Source organism: Oryzias latipes, chromosome 19 (genome assembly GCF_053564925.1).
Source record: "Oryzias latipes strain Hd-rR chromosome 19, Olatipes_Hd-rR_3.1".
Taxonomy (NCBI): domain Eukaryota; kingdom Metazoa; phylum Chordata; class Actinopteri; order Beloniformes; family Adrianichthyidae; genus Oryzias; species Oryzias latipes.
This window is the reverse complement of record NC_136255.1, coordinates 22,305,262-22,327,441: the sequence shown is the minus strand read 5'-3', so window position 1 is coordinate 22,327,441 and position 22,180 is coordinate 22,305,262. Positions and strand designations below refer to the sequence as shown.

The 22,180-nt window shown below is 38.4% G+C and overlaps 2 protein-coding genes across 5 annotated transcripts; one reads left to right on the top strand and one right to left on the bottom strand.

Annotated features, from left to right (window-relative positions):
* The first annotated feature begins 652 nt into the window (after nt 1–652).
* becn1 (beclin 1, autophagy related) lies at nt 653–6,119 on the top strand. The gene is made up of 12 exons (NM_001104778.1): nt 653–686; nt 855–984; nt 1,055–1,119; nt 2,913–2,971; nt 3,074–3,164; nt 3,284–3,420; nt 3,508–3,702; nt 3,783–3,929; nt 4,015–4,164; nt 5,269–5,329; nt 5,412–5,554; nt 5,664–6,119. The coding sequence occupies exons 2-12, from the start codon at nt 861–863 to the stop codon at nt 5,830–5,832; spliced, it is 1,341 nt and encodes a 446-aa protein (NP_001098248.1). The 5' UTR covers nt 653–686; nt 855–860; the 3' UTR covers nt 5,833–6,119.
* A 110-nt stretch (nt 6,120–6,229) lies between these two features.
* LOC101155888 (serine/threonine-protein kinase tousled-like 2) lies at nt 6,230–20,931 on the bottom strand. Of its 4 annotated transcripts, XM_078937261.1 has the most exons (22): nt 20,542–20,873; nt 20,317–20,454; nt 19,035–19,129; nt 17,683–17,754; nt 16,875–16,944; nt 16,718–16,755; nt 16,527–16,619; nt 15,525–15,632; nt 14,850–14,942; nt 14,495–14,605; nt 14,234–14,370; nt 13,993–14,142; nt 13,636–13,702; nt 13,431–13,528; nt 11,172–11,253; nt 10,955–11,046; nt 10,753–10,842; nt 9,016–9,185; nt 8,804–8,942; nt 8,589–8,700; nt 8,391–8,498; nt 6,230–7,084 (listed from the first exon to the last, which is right to left on the bottom strand). In XM_078937261.1, exons 3-22 carry the CDS (start codon nt 19,125–19,127, stop codon nt 6,911–6,913), a joined length of 2,097 nt encoding a protein of 698 aa, XP_078793387.1. In that variant the 5' UTR covers nt 19,128–19,129; nt 20,317–20,454; nt 20,542–20,873; the 3' UTR covers nt 6,230–6,910. The 4 variants fall into 4 exon arrangements, with proteins under 4 accessions (XP_078793387.1, XP_011486265.1, XP_078793389.1 ...); XM_011487963.4 differs by having other exon boundaries at nt 20,317–20,931; XM_078937263.1 differs by lacking the exon at nt 20,317–20,454 and having other exon boundaries at nt 20,784–20,878.
* Between the last annotated feature and the right edge of the window lie 1,249 nt (nt 20,932–22,180).

Sequence of the window (22,180 nt, the reverse complement as noted above, 5' to 3'; positions counted from 1 at the left end):
TATATATATATATATATATATATATATATATATATATATATATATATATATATATATATATATATATATATATATATATATATATATATATATATATATATATATATATATATATATATATATATATATTATTATTATAAATTACGATCATTGTAAATAGCTTTTTAAATTATACCAAATTTTCCTTGTTCTTGTTTTTTTTATATATATTATTCTTAGTCTTTTTCCCCTGTCAGTTGTTATGGTAACGAACAAATTTCCCACGTGTCGGATCAATAAAGTATTTCTGATTCTGATTACAAATACATATTAAGTACATGCACACCACCATGTTGATAAACTCAGCATAGTTCTGCTTTAGTAAATAATAAAACCTTTTTTTTTGCAAGGAACATGTGTTGAAGGGAAACTGTACAGTTAACATCGAATAGTATCCTGTTGAAAAGAAAAAAAATATTCATGGCGAAATCCATGTTTCATTAAAAACTGTAGGGGGCAGCACATAGCTGGTGCTGCGTCAAAACAACATATTTCCAAACAAAAGAATAAGTCGTCATTCACCGTAAACAAAAACAAGGACGCCTCAAAAGCATAGCGATCCTCTAAATACAGACTTATAGCTTCTTAGAAAAATGCTTGAATCGGCATAATAATTAATTTTGTTTAGTTTTTTTCAACAACCCACTGTAAGTATATATTTTTCTCAACCATACTGGCTGTTTTCTAGAAAACAATGCTAAATTGCATGGCTAGTAGTACGTAGCTAAACTTGCTGCTGCGTTTAGCCTTAATGACGTTTAATTCTTGCTTTGCTTTTTAAGCAAATCTTTTTTATTTTACCGTCTTTTGTAAAGATTGAAATGGAGGGCTCCAAGTTATCCAGCACAATGCAGGTGAGCTTCGTGTGTCAACGATGCTGCCAGCCGCTCAAACTGGACACGTCCTTCAATGTTCTCGACCGAGTCACCATCCTGGAGCTCACAGGTTTGATCGCCTTTATTGATCGATGGTGCTCGTTTTCCAATATTAATGTTGGCTTTGTGTATCTCCTCAGCGCCGCTGGTCACAGTGACACCCAGCAAGCAGGTTGACAGTAGCGACGGGGAGCCAGCACCAGAGGTGGGTCACCTTTTTCCGGGTAAAATTCAGATGCCATCCCCTGAGTTTTAATACCTAAACCAGTGCTTCTCAATTATTTTTTGCCAGGCCCCCCCTAGGAAAAGAAAATGTTTCGCGCCCCCCCTGACCCCCCCCCCCCCCCCATAACCCCCCCCCACACACACACACACACAGACACACTCGCGCGGTGACAATACATCAGGTCAGTATCTATAAAATTTGTATACCTAAAATTGTATCTTTTAACACTAACAAAAGAAAAAAGCAAAATAAATCCACTTTCAACAAATATTAACTTTATTTAGCCACAGAAACCCTGTTCTAGTCTAAAACAGAAAAGAAGCTGAAAGTACCTGAAATAAAAAAAATCTGTCATTCCTTATTTAAACTAGAAACATTTTGACCAACTGAACCATTTGATGCTGAAAAAAATAATTCAATCAATAAATAATATTAAATCTAAATTGATCTGAAACATTAACACAGCAGCACCAATATATTTAACGTTTTTAGTCTGAAGAAATAGGTAAAAACGTGCTGATTTTTTTTTTTCTAAATGACGGATTGTTTATTTCTGATCTCATAAAAGTGCAGCTGTTTTCCTGCATTACCTGCTGTCTTTATGTCTGTCTGACACTAACTAAACCACAGGCAGACAAAGAAAACATGGATGGAAAATAAAGACACGTCATCAAAATGTCTACAATAGTTCATAAAGAATGACATTGTTAGCATGAGCTTAGGAATCTAAGGGCAGCGGTGATCTTGGGCAACAGGCAGCGGTAGCAGTGGTCCGCGTGCCCCGATTCCCCTGGCAGACAGGGCCCACACCACCCCTCCCCTTTCGTTCTCACTCGCGCAGCCGCGGACAGACAGAACAGACAATAGGAACCGAATAGTGGACCAGATTATTTTCCAAGCACTGAGCCGCTGTCACCGCTGCCCCCACGTTAAATTTGCGCACCGGAAAAACCTGTGCCTAAAACCGCCACCACCGCGCGCCCCCCCTGGCATCGCTTCGTGCCCCCCCCTGGGGGCGCGCCCCACTATTTGAGAAGCACTGACCTAAACCAAGCCACAGAGTCGATTAGGGGTAATTAATTAAAAAAAAAAAAGCATGTAGGGTTTCTGTCACCCGTCTGCTGTTTTTCTTCTCTCTAGAACCAAAAAGTACCTAATTTCTATTGACAGAGAAACATATTTGTCTTTAATGTTTTTACACACATAAGAGAGAAAACATCACATATGTTACTTTTACAACCTTTTCTGTAATTGTTATAACCACACTTAATATTAAGGTTTAATGGGAGGAAAATGCATGTGCAAATACATATAAATGAGTCTTACTAATACAAATCACAATAATGACAATAATTATCTTTATTTAGATACAATTAGCTGACTTAAGAAGTATTATAAAATAATTAAATAAATTGGGGGGAAAAATATAAGAATTTGGCCAGTAATAAAAAAAAGACCTAACCTCAGTACAAAAGTTTAGGTTGGGCTTCACGATAGAGAATCTACATCATAATATATAATGTTATAGTATTTGCAGATTGAAATTTATTTTCAAGATTAAGTCGCAAAAAACATAAAAGAAAATAAACAAAGAATAATTTACCAATATGGCCTTTACTTCTCGCCTACCTTGTATGCTGTATCGTTAACATTTTTTTTTAATTTTTCAAAGTAGATCTAAAATATATTTGTTAGATGACAGGGTACACAAATAATGTAATGCTAATCTGTTTTGATTTTCCCCACAAATTTATTTTGTTTTTGTCCTTTAGGAAACCTTTGAAGAAAACAAGCAAGATGGAGTGTCAAGAAAGTACATTCCTCCTGCGCGGTGAGCAAGCACAACAATTATTTTTCATTTAATGATTTCGATTTATTTTATTTTACCAACTGTATTCCCTTTTTGAGCTCCGATCGGTCCCTTTTTGTTTAGAATGATGTCAACAGAGAGCGCGAACAGCTTCACACTGATAGGAGATGCATCAGACGGAGGCACCATGGAAAATCTTAGCCGAAGACTTAAGGTGGGTTCACCTTTAAATGAGAAATATATTTAAATCGGGTTATCTTTGACTTTTCCTCCTATTGCAAACAAGCTTGTGTAGCGAGTTGAAAGTTACGTGTCTCTGTCTGCTCATCACAGGTTACCAGTGATTTGTTTGACATCATGTCTGGCCAGACTGATGTGGATCACCCTCTGTGTGAGGAATGCACCGACACGCTATTGGATCACCTGGACACGCAGCTCAACATTACAGAGAACGAGTGCCAGAATTACAAGTAAAGTTTTCATTTACATGATGTCCGTTTTCACTCAGAAGCAGTGGCTCTCTTTTAAGGGCAGATTTGTTTTTTGTTTTTTCTCAGACAATGTCTGGAGCTGCTGTCGAACCTCCAGGCAGAAGACGAGAAGACCCTCCTGGCAGAATTGCAAGAGTTAAAGGATGAGGAGGCCTCTCTGGTCCAGGAGCTTGAGGCTGTGGAAGAGCAGAGAGCTGCTGTTGCCCAGGACTTAGCCCAAAGCAGGATCCAGTCCCAGCAGCTGGATACAGAGGAGCTACAGTGAGTGGCCCTGAAGGAAAGTCAACAGTGGTTCATGAAAGACACAGCAAACGTTGACTTTCATTCCTCCATGCCAAAAGGTACCAGAAAGAATACAGCGAGTTTAAACGACAGCAGCTAGAGTTGGACGACGAGCTGAAGAGCGTCGACAACCAGATGCGATACTGTCAGATCCAGCTGGACCGACTGAAGAAAACCAACGTTTTTAATGCAACATTTCACATTTGGTACAAACAATGGACCAAAAATGTTTGTTTTTTCTCTACAAATAGTTTTTTAAAAAACAGAGACAAATGATTTTTCTTCTTGCAGGCATAGCGGCCAGTTTGGTACCATCAATAACTTCAGACTGGGTCGACTTCCCAGCGTCCCTGTGGAGTGGAATGAGATCAATGCAGCTTGGGGGCAGACGGTTCTTCTGCTGCATGCTCTGGCCAACAAAATGGGACTGTGTTTTCAAAGGTACACTTTTAACTTTAGTTCAAACTCAGCATCCACTGTATCCTATATACCATACATCTTCCAATAGTAGTTCTACCGTTTATCCCAAAAGTTGGGCGTTTATTAAAGGCAGGCGTCTATTGGAGACCAGCCTTTATTCCATCACAGACAGAACCGCGATGGCTAATTGGTTCATTTTACTGTGACATTTGGTCAAGAAATGCAGAGAAAAACACCAGAGGTACATTTCTGGATTTATTAAAAATGATGAGAATGTTATGATTAGCAAACGTTTCTTTTCCCTTTGAAGTGTCATCAATATTTCGATCAAAAATCCTCTTTGCTTTCATGCGGATCATTTTTCTGGAGACGCCCGCGCCTGTCGTTTTCTAGGACATACTTTCTGCAGAGCGGTAGTATTTAATCAGAAATTCACCTCTGACTTATGGGTCGGACTGTCGGCGTTGATAACCCCCACCCCCTTTTCCCGTCACCCATAACTGAGAGCTCTCTGTTTACACGGTCTTTTGACAAGCTCACGACCCCCTGCACCTAGCATTAACGGTGCAGGGGGGAAAAAAAGGCGAGCAAAATTGGAGCCCCGGTTTTGAGTCAAATGCCAGCTTGGGAGTCGGAAAACAAAGACGTACATGAATCTAGTCGTCTAGGGGTTAATGCATCAGAATGGAGCGGAGCAGGGAGTTGTGGGCCGCCTTTTTCTTTGAAAAAGATTGTGTTTGTGATGTAGAAAATAGCCTTATCTAAATATCTTTTTCAAACTGCATTTTTTTCATCCTGATTCACAATGGTTCCAATAAAGAACTACTCAAATGTATTAATATTTGTCCTCCATAACCAGAAAAATGCCCCAATAACACGTTTAAAACACAATTTTCATTACATACCAGAATGTTTATGTTGAAAGTGTCAAAGCAGGATTTATTATTTATTGTTGTATTACATCACAGCAGCCTTAGTATAAGTGGACTAAAAAAAAAACTAAGTGTTCATTGTTTATATGTCAATTTTAACGTTTTTGCGAGAGAGAGGTGTAAATTGTAAATTGTTATAGGAGAATCCATTCTGCATGTCTCTAAAGGATCTGTATGCTCATTCAAACCACAGATACCGGCTTGTACCATATGGAAATCACTCCTACTTAGAGTCACTGACAGACAAATCAAAGGTAAACTTTTCAACTTACTCTTTACGTTAGCGTTGGTCTAGATTGGCGTTCTTACCCCCCTGGTTGTTGTGTTTGGCGCCAGGAACTTCCATTGTACTGCTCTGGAGGTCTGAGGTTCTTCTGGGACAATAAATTTGATCACGCCATGGTGGCTTTCCTGGATTGTGTCCAGCAGTTCAAAGAAGAGGTGGAAAAAGGCGACACTGGTTTCTGCCTCCCTTATAGGTACGTCTGATGTTTTCTTTGCCTTTTTGCCCCAGATTTTGCATCTGTAAAAACTAAACTGACAGAATCTGTTGTTTTTTTTTTTTTGTTTTGTTCATTTAAACCTCAGGATGGATGTGGAGAAGGGAAAGATTGAGGACACAGGAGGCAGCGGCGGCTCCTACTCCATCAAAACCCAGTTCAACTCTGAGGAGCAGTGGACCAAAGCACTCAAATTTATGCTTACCAATCTGAAATGGGGCCTGGCCTGGGTCACCTCTCAATTTTACAACAGATAAACAAATAACTGATGTAATCAGCCCTGATAAAAGGGCTGTGATTCTATTAGCTAAATACAAAATACGCCTTTTTCAACTTTTTATTGGGTTGGAATTTGTCAAAATACTTTCATTTAGGTTGCAGATGTGAAACAATTGGATCTATATCGACTATAACTTTTGTAAAGTTGGATGGAAACCCTTTAGCAAGCAGCATACAGCTATAGTTTTTGTTCATTTGCATGCTATGAAACTAATCTTTTCATGATCTGACACATCCTTCATTTCACTTTTAGGGGTTTGTTTTTGAAAAAATATTCTGGAATTTCATTAAAAATCTATCAGGTCTGCTTCCTTGTATACAGTGTATGAATCTTTTTTAATTGTATAAAAAAATGTAGAGAAAACAACCTCAAGCTTTTGCTGTGCATCATTTATTGTAAATGAATACAATTCAAGTTTTGCTGTGAAATGCCAACAGAGACGCATCCAAACAAACAAACCAAAATCCTCTTTAATGGTTTCACATTTCCAGGCGAATGTTACTTCACAACACTCACTCAGCCCATCCACCCGCCACCTTGATGGTTGAGAACATTAAAGGCAGTAAATGTCATGGAAAAATACAGAAAAGCAGCGGTAAGAGCAGGTGGGATTATTGAAATCGGATGAGAAGCAGCCGGTTTCCACAGAACCGGCCCGTATGGATTTTTAGTCCTCGATCTCCGGTCATCAGTCACTTTCAGGAGCCCTTCCTAAAGCACAGAGGTTTCTATCCTATAGGGATATTTGTTATCAACCAGTTCTGGACATTTTTTTTTTTTTTTATGCCTCCTTCAACCAGTCACTTTTACGCCCGACATTTGTGCAATTCTAAAGTCTTTATGTCAAAAAATAAAAACCTTAAATAAACTTAACTTTAAGTTAGTGCATGCATGTGGGCAAATCTTTGGGTTCTATTTAGCCCACAACTGGAAGCTTGTGGACAGTTTTACAACATCCCGTCATTCTGTCAGTCACACTCTGAGGATTCCTCCCTCCCTTCATAAAAGTGTGTCCGTGTGGCCGTTTCCTCTCAGGGAACTGCTTTCAACTGACTTCAGTTGGAGGCACTGCTGCTGTAGTTGCTGGACGTGGAGGGGCTCGGGCGCACCGAAGCGGTGCTGCTTCCAAGAGCTTTGCGAATGTTGGGCATGAGGAAGGGGTCGCTGGCCAGCTGAAGCACATCCACACGATCCTCCTTGTGGTAAGTTAGGCAACGTCGAATGAAGGCCTATGAGGGGGGAAAACAGAGGAGAAATTATTACTTTAGCATTAAATTGAACACATCAAAGTATTGTAATTTAGAAGATGAGAGGTTCTAATCCGGAAGTGGCTAAACTAACCACTCATTTTGAGGAATAAATTACGTAATGTGGCTACGTTATGTGTTAAGTAGCTATGCAGTCCCTCATTATCATAATGATCATCATAACGGCTTTGATTAACCGATGCGGCTCCACATGCCACCTCTGCAGTGCCTTCATCTGGTTGACTGCAATGTCAACACGGCGCTGATAGCTCAATGGAAACAATCTCATTTACATCAATTGAAGAAAATCTTTCACTCCGGGTTGTGGGGTCTGAGATCTGATTTTCCTGCTGCTGTTCAATAAAGCTGATGTTGGTGTGAGATCTGTCAATCTTAGTCCAGAATAGGCCTGCACAATAAATCGCAAATTTATCGTTATCGCGATTTCAAGCTGTGTAATACGCATTTTGCAAAAGTCGGCGAAAATCGCAATAAATGTTAAACCTTAAATGTGCTAAACCAATCTTATGGCAACTTGAAGTATTTAATGAATTGAATAAATCCTTTTATCCATTTGACCAATCAGATGGAGCCCTTCACGTTGTTGACCAATCCGGTGGAGCTTTTATGTTAGATGTTGCCCTTCTAATTAGACGAGGATCATTTGGAGATGTATTTAAGGTATTTTGACTCTTATTTAAATTAATCTTTTGCAGTGAAATGGAAATGTTTTTGTTGTTTTTGCCATTTGATCATGTATCGCAAGTTATATCGCCATCGCAATATTGATCACTAATGTCGCATATCGCAAGTTTTTCACATCGTGCTGCCCTAGTCCAGAACATACTCCAGTGTGTCAGAGTATAACGCAACTCTATACCATGGTCTGTAAGTACTCCATTCTGATTGGCTGCAGGGTGTCCAAATTCCCAGACTGCTTCCTAAGACCATTTAGATCAGGGGTGTCAAACTCGATAGGTCAGGGGTCCAAAAGTCCAAAACAGGCTGAAGGTCGCGGGGCCGAACAGAATAAACTTTTATTGACCACTAAAACTAAACTTCACTTTGGGCTTTCTTGATAGTAATGCATTTAACTTTTAATGCACTTTTTAAGTCTCTGCAGCCAGTCCAGTAAAGATGACTAATAAATATAAGCTGAACTACTTAATCTTAGTTTTACCCATATAAATCCCTTGTCGTTCTGTTTGATCATTACTGAATACCAGCTCCTCTTCACACCATTTCAGTTGAGCAGGATAGTGTAAAAAACAAAATAACAAAAACACACCTTCGCCTCCATGGTCACCACAGGTTTTGGGGGGAACTGCACCTCAGTAGCTTTCAGTATGGTGTTTTCCTGGAGGATATCCTGCTGCGTTTGGTTGTGACCAAATGGCTTAAGGATGAAAACAAACAGGTTAATGAATTATTTCAAGTGAAAATATAATCCTGACTCTTTGTGTTCTTGGATGTGGCAAACGGTTACCTTGCGGCCATATAAACTCTGGTAGAAAATGACACCTACAGCCCAAACATCCACCTTGTTGGATATTTTAGGGGGGTCCTTTCCCACTATAAAGCACTCAGGTGGTAGATACCTGTGAAACACACCAAACCTGACACTAAACCGTTTTCCTCATTACATCACTCTGGATAAAAGCTGTTCTCGGTCGGTAGATGGAGCACTCTGAGCCCGTTTACCAGTAGGTCCCTGCTCCCTGCGAGGTCAGCTCTATGCCATCTGCCAAGTTGTAGTTGTCGTCATCCATGATCTTGGACAAGCCAAAGTCTGTGATCTTTATCTCCCCTGAGGCGGTCCCGTTCACCAGCAGGATGTTTCCTTAAATGAAGCGCTTTCAGTAACAAGTTTGAAATGTCTGGAGGACACCGGATTTGAGAGTTTGAAGGCCTACCAGGCTTAAGGTCGTAGTGGATGATGGGGGGTCGAATCTGATTGAGGTACTTGAGGGCGTTGACGAGTTGCATGACAATGGAGCGGCCCTCCTTCTCAGTCAGAGACTTATTCTGCTTCAAGTAAGAATCCAGGTCGTTTCCTGCACAGTACTCCAGCACCGTGCAGAATCTGGGCAAAAAGCGGGTTGAGTTACTAATCCCCCAAATCCACACTCATCCGAGGATCATTAAAAATTCAGCTGGCAACAAAATTGAGTAAAAATGAAAGCCGCTTGTGGTGTTGGATAGCCTCCAGGTGCTACCCGCCTCCTTTTGACCCGCCCTCACTGCTCCATCTCTCTCCCTTTCCTACCCTGCTACCCTGGCCAGAGCTGCAGATTACAAATTAATTTTAAAAATTAAAAATGTCAGCTTTTTAATTGGTTTTATCTCCATAGCCATCGTTTTATTTATTTTTTATGTCACCTGGAAGTAAAATACTGGTCTATATCATTTTTAGTCGAATCGGCAGAAAGAAATTTCTGATTTCCTCAGCAACAGAGGCTTTTCTGATATGTTCATATTGTTTCGTTCAGCTTGAGCCAACAACTGATATATTAAATGTTCACAATAATCTGGTAAAGTTTAGCTGGCTTGCCATGCTAACACAATTCAAAATCTGCAAACTTTAAACAAGCATTTTTTCCCCCCAAGTAGCTTCCCAATGACGCTTGAAGAATTATGAGGCGATAGATTGAAATCCCTAAGAAGAGTTTTAATTTGGTACTTAAGGGAAAATATCAAGATGACCTTTGACCTCCAACAAACTTTGGTTGTGGTTGAGGACTTAAACCGCCCCATTTTGTACAAAAATGTGAACATCCCAAAATGTAACACAATTACATCGACATGTCCGCCAAGCTGTAGGTCCTGTGGCCATACCATAATATCAAAACTTACTTTGGTGTTTTGGTTTCATGAGTGGAACTATCTTTTTTGAGATTTTGGTCCCATTCATTTTTTCCCCCTACTGTGATGCCATTTTTTTGGTTCACTGGGCCCAAAATTCCTTTTCCCTGGGTACCAGGATGTGTGCAAATTTTGGTGATCTTTAATTGTTTGGCGGGAAGGACCTTTTTAGCACAAAGGCGCAGTAAGAAAGCAGAATGGCAAAAACATTAAGGTCCAAAAACAGCTGTGGCCATAATAGTGGATTTATTGAAAATCTACTGGAGCTTTCTTGCATCTATTTCTGTAGTATACTAGAGCTTACCTCAAATATAAATTTAGTTTTTTGAAAACATTTTTAAAGTGATGCTCCTTCAGAAGAAAACCCTAAAGCTAGAATTTATTAATAATTTTTTTTTTTTTTTAGATCTTTCCCCATCTAATTTTTAATTAAATATCCATGTTTAACTTTCTTTACATCTCCGGTTTGAGATGAACTGAATTTTTTAAATGTCTACAGCTTTCACATCAATTAATAAGAACTATTTCTTGTCCTCTTTAAATATGTAGCCCTTTTCCCTGAAGTCGTTGGACTAACAAAACAACCATCTCTACCAGAGACATCGTCCTGAGTGAAGATGCTTGAAGCAGCAGATTCTCATCAATCATGAAACATCCTGACTTTACAAACATTCTTGTTCTCACCACATAAAGGAAAATGAACAAATGTCTCTGTTCTGGGGGGCTAAGGGCCTTGGATCATGTCGTTTATGCTCAGCGTGGTGTTTAACAGTGAGTGAATAACTTACGAGTCTGTGTTGATTGAGAAATAGTCGTAAAGTTTGACAATTCTAGGATGATCCAATTCTTTGTGGATCCTGTATTCTCTACAAGCGTGTCTGAAAAAAGATTCAATGAATATTTAAAATACGTTTTAGAGCTAAAGACTCACAATTCATGATAGTTTGAAAGGTTGCAGTAACAGTGTGATAGGTAGAACATGGGGCTTACTTGTGGTAGCTCTGCTTCTTGTCTTCCCTCCAGTTCTTGTTGAGTTGATGGATTTTAATGGCCACATATCTCTGCTCTGTTAAATCGAAAGCCTGAAAAAATAAACAACAGCCTGTTTTTTAAACAGCGATTCCTGTCCCGCAAGGTCAAAAACATTCAGACTTTTTACAAGTGAAACGTGGAAATAAAAAATAGAAAAAAGACAACACATCCTTACTTTAAAAACTTCACTGAAGCCGCCTCTTCCGAGTAAATGTAAAAGCAGGTAACGGTCATTTAATGTGGGGTTATCTTTAAACCTGCAGAGGAAGATGTTCAAGTTGTGTTAGCCTGAATTAAAAATAAAACGAGCCAAACATTTGTTGTATTTGTCCGTCAGATTCAGCAAATTATACCACTTAAAAAGCTGAGTTTGGTCGGTAACGTCCATCATAGAAAGTATTCTGCTGTGAGATACAATATTTAAAAAAAGAATTCAGGAATTCACATTGCCTCACATTTTAAGGAATTTATTTGTATTATGGTACAGAAAATGAGGACTCATCTCCTGCAAACAAAAAGGAATTCTGTCCTTCACAGACCTGTTACTTCTTTAAGAAGCTCCTCCACTTGTTACCTGTATCAATGTCACCTGTTTGAACTAGTTTTCTGTATAAAAGACACCTGTGTACACCTCGATAAACCCCACTTGCTGTGTTTGGAGGGGGAAAAATGCAGAATTACATCCCAACAACATCACTGTGAAGCATGGGGGTGGAAACATCCTGCTTTGGGCCTGTTTTTATACAACGGGGATGGACTGACTGATCGATATGAAGGACAGGATAAATGGCATTTGGGGCAAGAACCTGTGAGATCGTTGAAACATGACAGTGATCCCAAGCACATCGCTCAGACAACAATCCCCAACCCCCGGGCTGCAGACCGGTACCGTTCCAGAAAGAATGAATAATTTACCGTATTTTCCGGACTATAAGTCGCCCTTTTTTTCATAGTTTTGCAAGGGGTGCGACTTATACTCCGCAGCGACTTATATTAGAAATAAATTGAAATAAATACATTGTTAACCCTCCTGTTATGTTCATTTGTGAGGAACAGAGATGATGTTTCTGGGTCAATTTGATGTATGAGGTATGTTAAGTCTTAAGAGTATGTTAAGTGACTCAGAGAATCAGCAAACTTTTTTTTACAGTAAGATCTTGAAGGCTAACAAGATAATATTCTATTTTCCAATGATTTCATAGATTCAGAAATGCAATAAAAGTGAAAACTGTTTCTACAAATACAGGATGAAAACAGAGTATTAGTTAGCCAATGATGCTTCATGAAAGGAATAAATAAATAAGTTTGAGAAAAAATTACTGTGAATTTATTAGATAAACAGTCTGCTATGATTGTGTCATATAAGGTTGTGAAAGTTAAAATGTGACTTATAGTCCAATGCGACTTATCTGTGTTTTTTTCTACTTTATAATGCATTTTTGGGCTGGTGCGACTTATACTCCGGTGCGACTTATAGTCCGGAAAATACGGTAAATTACTTCCGTTTTATTTCATTCAGGATCTAAAAGATGTTTTATTTTGAAAAATCGCTCCATTCTCTGTTCCATCCGTCTATGTTACTCTTGACGCAGGCCAAGGTGCTCATCTCGGTCATGTGATAGGTTACCGCTAAAATTAAACCCAGGAGCTAGCAAAATGAGTAAAAAACAAACGTCTTTGGAGAGTTTCTTTGCCAAGAGGGAAAAACGCCCAGCCTGGAGACAGAAGAGGAGCCTTCGGCTTCCAATAAAAGAAAGCTACATTTAACAGACAGTACTTCGTTTTTGCACCATGAGTGTGGGAAGGGGAGAGGATGATGACACCTGTGCGATGTTCAATGCTGTGCGTGTTAAAATAAAAGCTCGGGGTTCGTCTTGTCATGTCTGTTTCTCCTTCAACATAGCGTTGCTAAAATAATCCTCCATCCTCCTACATCTTTAAGACCGGTCCGTGAAAACTTTGTGTGATGTCATACCGGTTCGTGGCGCTAAAAAGGTTGGCGACCTCTAATTTAGAGCTACATTAAAAACATTTCAAAGCTCTGGACGGTTCTAGCCAGTCTCTGGACTTCAATCTAATAGAGAATCCGTGGAGGGAGTTGAACGTCCAGACCCAAAGCCTCACAGTTCTAGAGAAGATCGGCATGTAGAATAGACCAAAATGGGAGCTACAGTTTGTAAAAACCTGGGGAGGACTGCAGGAAATGTTTGACCTGTGTCATTGACAAAAACTGTTACATTACGAAGTACAGAGGGGAACTTCTGTTCCATAAACAAATAAACTCTTTGATAATCCTACAATGTGATGTCCTGGATTCTTTTTTACATTCCGTCTGCCATAGTTGACATGTTTTTATGATGAACACAACAAATTTCCTCTTTTTAAGTGGGCCAACTTGCAGAAACACTATACCTATGTGCCTCACTATACATACTGAGAGTTGTCTTCATTGTAGATCCGCTTCAGCTCCCGAATGTGCAAACTTCTGATGCGCTCCAACTGTTCCAGCTCTGTTTGAATCTCTGCTTCTTCCTGCGTTGATGACAAATGTATCACTGATGTAACTTTTAGGAAAACAATCCAAACACTTAAAGATTAAAAGAAAAACGCGGACAAATTCGAAACTGCGCAGTTGGAACCTTTTTTAGGCGACCCATTCGAAGTTTAAAAATCTCCTCTTGCTCACGGTACTCCGCCAGGGACAACCTGGGAGAAAGGATGCTGTGAAAGTTGTTTGCCAACAAGTTCAGACATTTTATTTTAGGTGCACAGAAAAAACGGATAGCACTGATTTTAAACTATAAATAAATTAATTCAAAAATATAGTGTAGCCATATAAAAAAAAAAAATCACAATTATGTTTTTTCCATCTATAAAAGATAAAAGTCTCACAAAAACATAAAACTGGTCAAAACACAACCTTCAAATGTCTTGTTTGCAGACTGCAGTGATCTCAAAATACATTTTTTAATAAGCGGTGTTGATGTTGCACTGACGTTTCGTTCTCCTGGCTGCTGTTTCTGCTCTTTCGTTTGTTCTGCTCCACGTTCGACGGGGGAGTCAAAGCCGTGGGAGGCTTCCTCTTCCCAAGCAGCTTCTTCTGCCTTTCAATGTCCTCGCGCTGCATGTTGATTTGCTCTTGCTGCCTAAAAATAGATTAAAAATGAAGCCATCATAATGACTCCTTTAAACCAATAAATAAACAAAAGCCAGAGTGAATTTTTCTGGCGAGCTGACTTGATGAGGTTCTGGAAGGCGTATCCATCCGTCCACTGCTCAGTGAAGGAAGCTCCATGGCGTACGGTGGTGAAGTGACCTAAACGCAGACGATCCTGCATGCTCTTGTCCCTGCAAGCCATCTTCTCCTGCTTCGACTAAAAGCAAGACAAATCCGTCAAAATTGACCCAAAAGTGGCAGATAATTACATCACCACATTAGCTAAGAAGACTTTGGTTTTTGCTCTTTTCAGATCAGGCTTAAATGACATTTACACCAACCTTTTCAGTTAGAAGCTTCTTATTCATGTTCGCACATTTGTTGAGCCGCTCTTTGTAGCGCTCCAGTATCTTTTGCTGCTCTTCTACCTGTTGCCTCAAGTCACAGTTTGCCTGTCAAAAAAATAAATAAATAAAAAAACTATTGCTAAAAAGCACAGTTTGTATGTGCTCTTTAACTGAAATGCTGCAACAACAATCTTTATGTCAGGTGACATTGTTGGATTAACGCCTAAGCCAAAAGGACATGTTGAACTTACAAGCTCCATCTTTCTTTTTCAGGTTGATACATGAACATTTGTAATAATAGTCTTTAACTTTTAAGACTTTAAAAACTGAAAATACTTTGTCATCTTACCCTCAGCAGGTCATCTATTCTTCCTTCCTTCTTCTCCAGTTTAGAGTTCTTCTCTTTTTCCAGAGTTTTCAGTTTCGTCAGCGTCAATTCAGACTAAAAATCATTGAGACAAGACGTAAGGAAGATTATGAGAACCTAAACCACATTCAGCCAACACAGCATCATTTGAGCCAGATGTTAAAATGAACAATATCCATCTTGAAAGTCTGCATTATCAGTCGAGGATGAGCTGCTGAGCTCATGCAGGGTTAAAAGTACCTTTTGAGTACTTCCCTGGATAAATTATGGACTTGTTTTAACTTTGCTCGTAGCAGTTTTGGTATTTTATTGTGCATCATTTGCTTTAACCCATTTTTGCACAGCGGCTTTCTTGTCTACCTTTTGTCTGAAACAAATGTCTCCATTTTAAACAACAGTGATTTTTTTATTAATTTATATTATTAATTTATCCCAAAATAAAAAATAAAGAATCTTTAATCTAATGCTAATCTAAAGTGCTACCCTTTAAGGCATGCCGTGTGTAATGCTTGCAAATGAATAAGAATAAATAAAAATCTGCTTTAATTGTAACATTTTTTTCAAAATTGACAATTTTGAATTCTATAGAGAATGATAAAAAAATAGTTTGATAAAAAAATAACATGAAGCATCTTTAGGAGAAGGCTGGATCAACACCTGGATGGCTTTGTGTGAGCAGGAGGGCATCGGGGCGGTCCGGTATGAGCTGCAGGATGAGGAGTCTGTGTGAGCCGAGCCAGTGGATGAAGGACTGTCGTGCTGAAACTGACATCCAGGAGAAACGGAAAACAGCAAATATTTAATTCATGCTACACAGAAGCAAAAAGATGCAAAGAACAGATAAATGGTTTTAAACTGCTGTAATTGCTGTCAAGAAAACGTGAAAATACAAGAGATTCTACACTGAAGTATCACGTTAGCATAAAACATATGAAACTGTTTATTAAGGGACCGGTTCCTACATTCAAACGGGGAGGTTGTCCCTTTGAAAATAATATATTTGGTAAAAAAAAAATGCTGGATGGTTAATCTGCAAATATATTAGAAAATAAATCTCTCCTCTACATTCCCAGACACCCTTCAAATGATAAAATTGTGGCAACACGTATGAAACTTCCAACAAAGGAACTCATTAATTGCCCAAACTGTTTTGCTTAATCCAAAAAAAAAAAAAAAAAAAAAAAAACTAATAATGTTTCAGTTCATGAATAGTGTCAATTTGTTAAGATTGGAGTCTTTGCTTAAAAGTGCACCAAAAACAAATTGGTAAAAACTGAGTTTTAACATAAAAACAATATTTTATGCATATTATGACCTGTGAATTAGTGAACGTTTATTATTCCTCCAGACTTTAATATTTAAACACAAAATTACACATTCAGATAAGGTCATAATGTGCCAATCAGCAGAATAAAATAAATAGGTCTTTCATATTTAAACTTTATTCTTAGATTTTTGGGAGGTCTAAATGTTTAGGGTGGGGGTAGTATGTTGCAAAAAAACAGCATTCCAACTGCAAAGGGGATTGGGTTACATTTTTAAAACAGAAAAAGAAGAGGACAAGGTACGAAAGAGCAAAAATGACATCCATTTTTCTAATTATTTGCAAAGCATTTAGTCTTGGCAGTATTTTGGCTGGAGATGAATGGCGGCGCTCACCAGAAGATAAGACAGGGATTGCTGTGAAGAGGCCCGGACCAGCATAGGGATGCTGCGTCCAGGACTGGTACCCGACACGCTGCTGCCAGCAAACTGCTCATGGACACGGGAGGAGAAGGATTTTTTTTTAATTCAAAGATGAAGCTGACAAGAAAAAAAATACTATGACTGTTATGAGATTGTGTACAAACCTCAAAAAAATCACTATACTTCTGCCCCCGTCCCTTTCCTGCAATGAGACCCACATGTGAAACCTGTTAGATGAATATTTATGCATACAGAAACCCAAAGCCGGTTCAATAAAGTATTCTTGTTTGGAAACAATGCAGAATAACAAGTTGGACTTGCCTTGACCGTTGGTGTCAGAGTGGTCTCCTTTTCTCTTTCTGCTTCTCTCAGTGGCTTTCTTCTCTGGTGTCTAAACATAAGCAGAAAAATACCCTCAATTTGCATTTTGTTCTTCTGAAACAATATTCATTTAGTCAAATTAAACAGAAACACTCGAAGAACAGAAGTATCAACATTTTGCTGAAACTTATAATACCTTTAATTTTGCATGGAAAAAAACAAACAAACAAAATTTTGAGAAGTTCTGGAAAAATCCCAGAAAAACGAGTCTCTAGTCTCCACAAGAACTAGTACATATGGGATTAGGCTATACCTACAGAAAGTGTTTTAGCCTTTAATTCTTTCCTTTTTTATTTTGTAAATCTTTATGCGAAACAACAAAAGCAAAACCAAAACAAATGATCTCTTATTTTGTAACAGTAGATGTAAGTTGCAGGTGAATCTATTGTGGAATGCCAACCATTTGAACTTTTAGGTCATTGTGTCATTGACACACTAAACTCACAGACAACATACCATTTACTGTAAAAAAATAAATAAAAAAACTTGATAAATGTTGTTTAAACAATAAATGTATGCAATACTTTAAAATAGAAGGAGAGAAGAACAAACAGCTTGTAAAACACTTCTTTCAAACAAATTAAAATCCTTCAGGTGTTTATTACAACTTGCTAGTTGTTTTACAGCCCGTTACTCTCGTTTTCTGAGATGTTTAATCAAAGGATTAAAGAAAAAAGGAGTGGAGAAAGTGTGTTCATGGGTACAAGTACACAAACATGGCAGAATTTTTTTTTTTGGTCTAACTAACCTCAAGCTCCTTATCGCTCAGTGATCCAGCGCTGCACAGAGATTGGTCTGATGATTCGCTGTTGGCTGAACTCTTGGAACAGAAAGGCGAGGACAGTTGTTATTGATCTGAAAACTCGTGTGCCAAAAGCAGTGAATTAGTCTTTAAGAACCCACTCCGATGAAAATTGTGTTTTTAGTGTTTTTAACGTGTTCTTGTAGACTTTTTCGGATGATGGAGGACATGTATAAAGAAAATTAAGGTAAAAACTACAATTCTGAGCATTAGTTTCTTAAAAATAGTTGTGAATAAGAAGCAGATGAAAAAATGCAGTTGCAAAAAGAGCTCATTAGTTACGCAGAACTCCACGCCAACAGTTCCACCCACTACTCGGAGGTGAATTTCTAATGAACTACAGCCTCCCTGCAGAAACTATGTCGTCGAAAGCAAAACAAAAAGAAAAGAAGGCAAAATCGTAAATAAAATACCACTGGAAATGCTTTTAATATACATTAAAAGAGAATCGGAGTGGGTTTTAAATCACCAAAAAAATCAAATGATGGTGATCACAAAAAGACATAACACAATCTGTGAAAAATAAAATAAAAATCATGAAGTTATTTTATATTTACTGTCATGTCATAAATGTCCACATTAGCACATCCGCCTACCACATCCTCAAAAAGTATAAATGCTAAAAGTTGAGGTTGTATCTTGGGACCACATTGTTAGAATAAGATAAAGGAATAAGAGCCAGCTGATGAGACTATAAAGAAACAGAAGGCTAACTGGGGCAGCAGACTAATGCTTTTAAGGCCTTCTGGCGTACTGCTCCTCAAGGTCACACAGACAGCAAACTACCGTACCCTCAGTCTTTGTAGCACAGAATTAAAGCAAGTTTTTTGTTTTTTGCAAAAGAGGAGTTACATACTATTACAAGCCATTTGGGGTTTTTAACATCTACTCCAGCTGCCCCAAGAAAACATAGGCACAGCTTTTTGAAGAGCTGCCATTTTCTCAAAAGTGCCCCCACACACAGTAGCACACTGATCTACAGCAAAGCATCCAGCCAGAAGCTGCTAGCTTTAGCTGCAATGCCATCTCACTGTCACCATCCCTAGTGAAACAAAGAAATACTGGCCAGCGCCCAAAAAACAAGCCAACACAGAGCTGGTCTTGTTTTACCTTTAGCTCATTCCACTACATGAAACTCTAGGACACTGAGTGTTTTCTGTAAGCAGACCGACTTCTGCATTCAAATAGAAAAGCTTCATTCAGGAAAAACATTTTACAAAAACACATAAAGTTCAACCTGGACCCCTTATAGGAACTAATGAGGAACAAACAGCAATAAAGTCATGGAGTTCGCCAACCTTAGCCAAACCAACTCCAGTGAAGCGAGCCTCAAGCAGCTCCTGCCTTCGTGGATCCAGGCTCAGAGCCCGACTATGAAGCCCTTCCATCATGCCTAGAAAGATGACACAATTAAAAGGGAGAAAAACAAAGGAAAAACGAGGGTAAGAAAAACAAAATGACAAGAGACATTTAACCGACTCAACCTCAATGTCGGTGATACAAAACAGGAAAATTACAGCCTCATCAGAGCGTGGACCTTTGCTGGATCAATACGTTTTACAGTTAACTGTCAAAGATAAGCAGTGATTCCCTTACACAATTTGTAAATGTTAACCCAAATAAATACATAAATAATAATCAGTTGATCAGTTAGTTGACCAATATACTATTTTTTTTAGCATAATTAAAAATTAAACTTAAAAACTAGAGAAAAAAATATTTTTGGGGGTTTTCAGTTGACATTTTATTAAAAAAAACCACCATGAGATCATTACCATATATAAATACTTATGGGGATCTTTTTAATTCAAATTAATTTAAGTGAATTTGAAGCATAAAATTCTAACACTACAATAAAAAAGTTCATAAAGTTCATAAATGATAAAATAGCAGTGAAATTCTATGGTATTTAAAAATAGGGAGTAAATTTACATTTAGCTTCTTCTTGTCATGTCATAGCAAATATTTTTTTAAATTTTTCAACAGCTGGTCAAAACAACACATTTAAGCTTTTTTGCAGTCAAAAAGAAAGAATGAAACCCACATATAACTTGACATGCAGCTTTTTAAACATTCATGACTTTAAAAATCAGCCCAAAATAACAAAGAAAGAACATTTTTAAGAAAGCTAATGTTCGTTCCTAGAAAAAAAAACCCTAGCCAACCGACCTGACGTGACTCCATGTAAACTCTTTTGACAAAGTTACTAAATTCAAAATAGACGTTTTTTTTAACAACGTTATTATATTATTTCTTTACGATTTTGTCATTATTATTATTATTATTATTATTATCTTAAAAGTTGTTCCGTAACGGTTATCTGCCCATGGAGCAGCTAAAGGAATGTGCATATCAAGCTAGCCAACCATGCTAATAAACCACGTATCGCCTTCGTTTCAAGACATAAAAGCAAAACAGCGCATTGAGTCGTCATAATCAGTCGTCAATTTATTAAAATTATTACAATATTGCACTTTTTTTAAAGAGCTAACCCCCTGTTAATGGTTAAATCTGCGACTTAAAATACCCAAAAGGTTAGCATCAAATTGATTAGCAAGACAATAAAGTCAGAGGTCTCACCTGGATTTTTATTTTTATGTGTGGAGTTTTCGACACGAGTGGCAGTCCTCAAAAAGATGCTGTCCACCCACCTGGTGGCAGGAAACTCCTTAATAACATCGGAGCCCACTCCTCACAGGTAACGTTGTTCGATATAAGCTATCCATCAACAAGAATGATGTCGAATTCAGGTGAGAAAATTGGTTAGCTTAGCCAATGCTAGCTTGAAACGCAGCTGACTCCTACTGGTGTCATCCGGACGAGAGGCCGTGATCCTCGGGGTTTCCTTGTCAGCGATGGTGACCCCTGCAGCGGCAGACAGAGAGCTCGAAATTGCCCCCCAAAAACCTCCTGACAAGTGTCGTCACATTTTCGAGCCAAACTCGGCTGAACTGCAGACACTATCGAGCTTCCCCGTCGGAAGCTGTCACCTTGTTAAAGTCCATCCTTCGGGTGATAAAAGATCATAACCCCCCCATAAAACCAACCGCGGAGAGCTGACACCGGTTCCACCCGCCGCGCGCTGATCAACACATGAGGTAACCTCTGCGGGCCGGAGCATCCCCCGAAGCCTCTGCGCACCGCACTGAGCCCGAAACAGGAAGAAGACAGCTCCCCAAGGACACGCACACCTCTGAGGACTGTGGGGCGCCAAATGTGAAAATACACCTCATGAATATGTGACAATTTTACACATTTCTTTCCATATGCATTTATATCACATTTTCTCTGTATATTTATCACCAATAAAAGGATTATCTGTGAATGACTTGAAGATGTGTACTTTTAGAGGCTAAATTTAAATCTAAATGGAAATAATAAATCTTAACGTTAAATGTAAATTTAAGTGTTCCACTTAAATGTTAATTATAAATGTTCACTTCAAATGTTTGGGAAATATGCTAATGTGGCCACGCCCCTCCCCCGACCAGTCCATGTTCGGGAGGAAAGTTTGATCGTAGTCATGGCAAACTCTTTGAAACCTGAGGATACTGAAAGGGACATGCTTTCTGCAGTGTAAACTGCACTGTGAGGTGTCCTTGCACCTACACCGCTGCTGCTAATCTCGTAGGTGGGGGGGAAAAAAAAATCCCATAACACTATATTGTGGAAACTGATTTTTAGCTCGCTAAACTAAACAGGTTATGAGTTTTCTGAAACCGTTCTGAAAGCAGCCTTAAAAAATAAAATAAAAAAGTTTAAAATTAATCAAAGAATATATTCACCCCAACTTCACTCGGAAATTTGAACATGTAATTTTTAGCTTTTATAGTAAAAATGTGGACACAAATTAAAAAAAAAACCTCATAATTAATCTTATTATTATATTTGGCTATTTTTGTATCCATAAATGCAAATCCTCATCATCTTATACCCCCCCCCCCCCATATTAATTAAACCAATTTAAATGCATCCCAGTACCATCTCTATAAGCTGTATGTTTATGTGAAAGTTGTAGAGCCTTGAATGTTTTTGTGTGTATGTATGTATGCTTCCCTTAGATATAAGATTTATTTTTTTGTAAAACTGTGTTTTGTACTGCATGCACTTCCATTTTGTGCAAAAAGTGCAATAAATAAATAAATAAATAAATAAATAAATAAATAAAGAAAAGAAAAGAAAAGAAAAGAAAAGAAAAGAAAAGAAAAGAAAAAAGGAAAAGGTGAGGCGAGCCTCGCCAGCAGGGGGCAGACGTGAGCTGGAAACAGAACAGACTGAGGACGTCTTTCTACGTTGAGAAGGAGAGACCTATTAAAATAAAGGAGAATAGGGAAGACTTTTACAACATCGTCATAGATTTATTTGTGGAGAAGGATCGGCACATGGACTCAAAAAGTAAGGCCAAACATGGTTTTAATTTTTTTTAATGTACTTATTTTTTAAT

Bases quoted from the DNA above. Each gene is read 5' to 3' on its own strand.
- LOC101155888 (XM_011487963.4), bottom strand. From the start codon at position 19,127: ATGATGGAAGGGCTTCATAGTCGGGCTCTGAGCCTGGATCCACGAAGG. The intron at 14,371-14,494 runs GTTGGTGTAAAT...TCTTGCTTTTAG, and splicing joins AGAAGCTTCTAACTGAAAAG to TCGAAGCAGGAGAAGATGGC. The intron at 14,143-14,233 runs GTCAGCTCGCCA...ATCTATTTTTAG, and splicing joins GCCTTCCAGAACCTCATCAA to GCAGCAAGAGCAAATCAACA.
- becn1 (NM_001104778.1), top strand. From the start codon at position 861: ATGGAGGGCTCCAAGTTATCCAGCACAATGCAGGTGAGCTTCGTGTGT. The intron at 985-1,054 runs GTTTGATCGCCT...GTATCTCCTCAG, and splicing joins CACCATCCTGGAGCTCACAG to CGCCGCTGGTCACAGTGACA. The intron at 3,703-3,782 runs GTGAGTGGCCCT...CCATGCCAAAAG, and splicing joins CTGGATACAGAGGAGCTACA to GTACCAGAAAGAATACAGCG.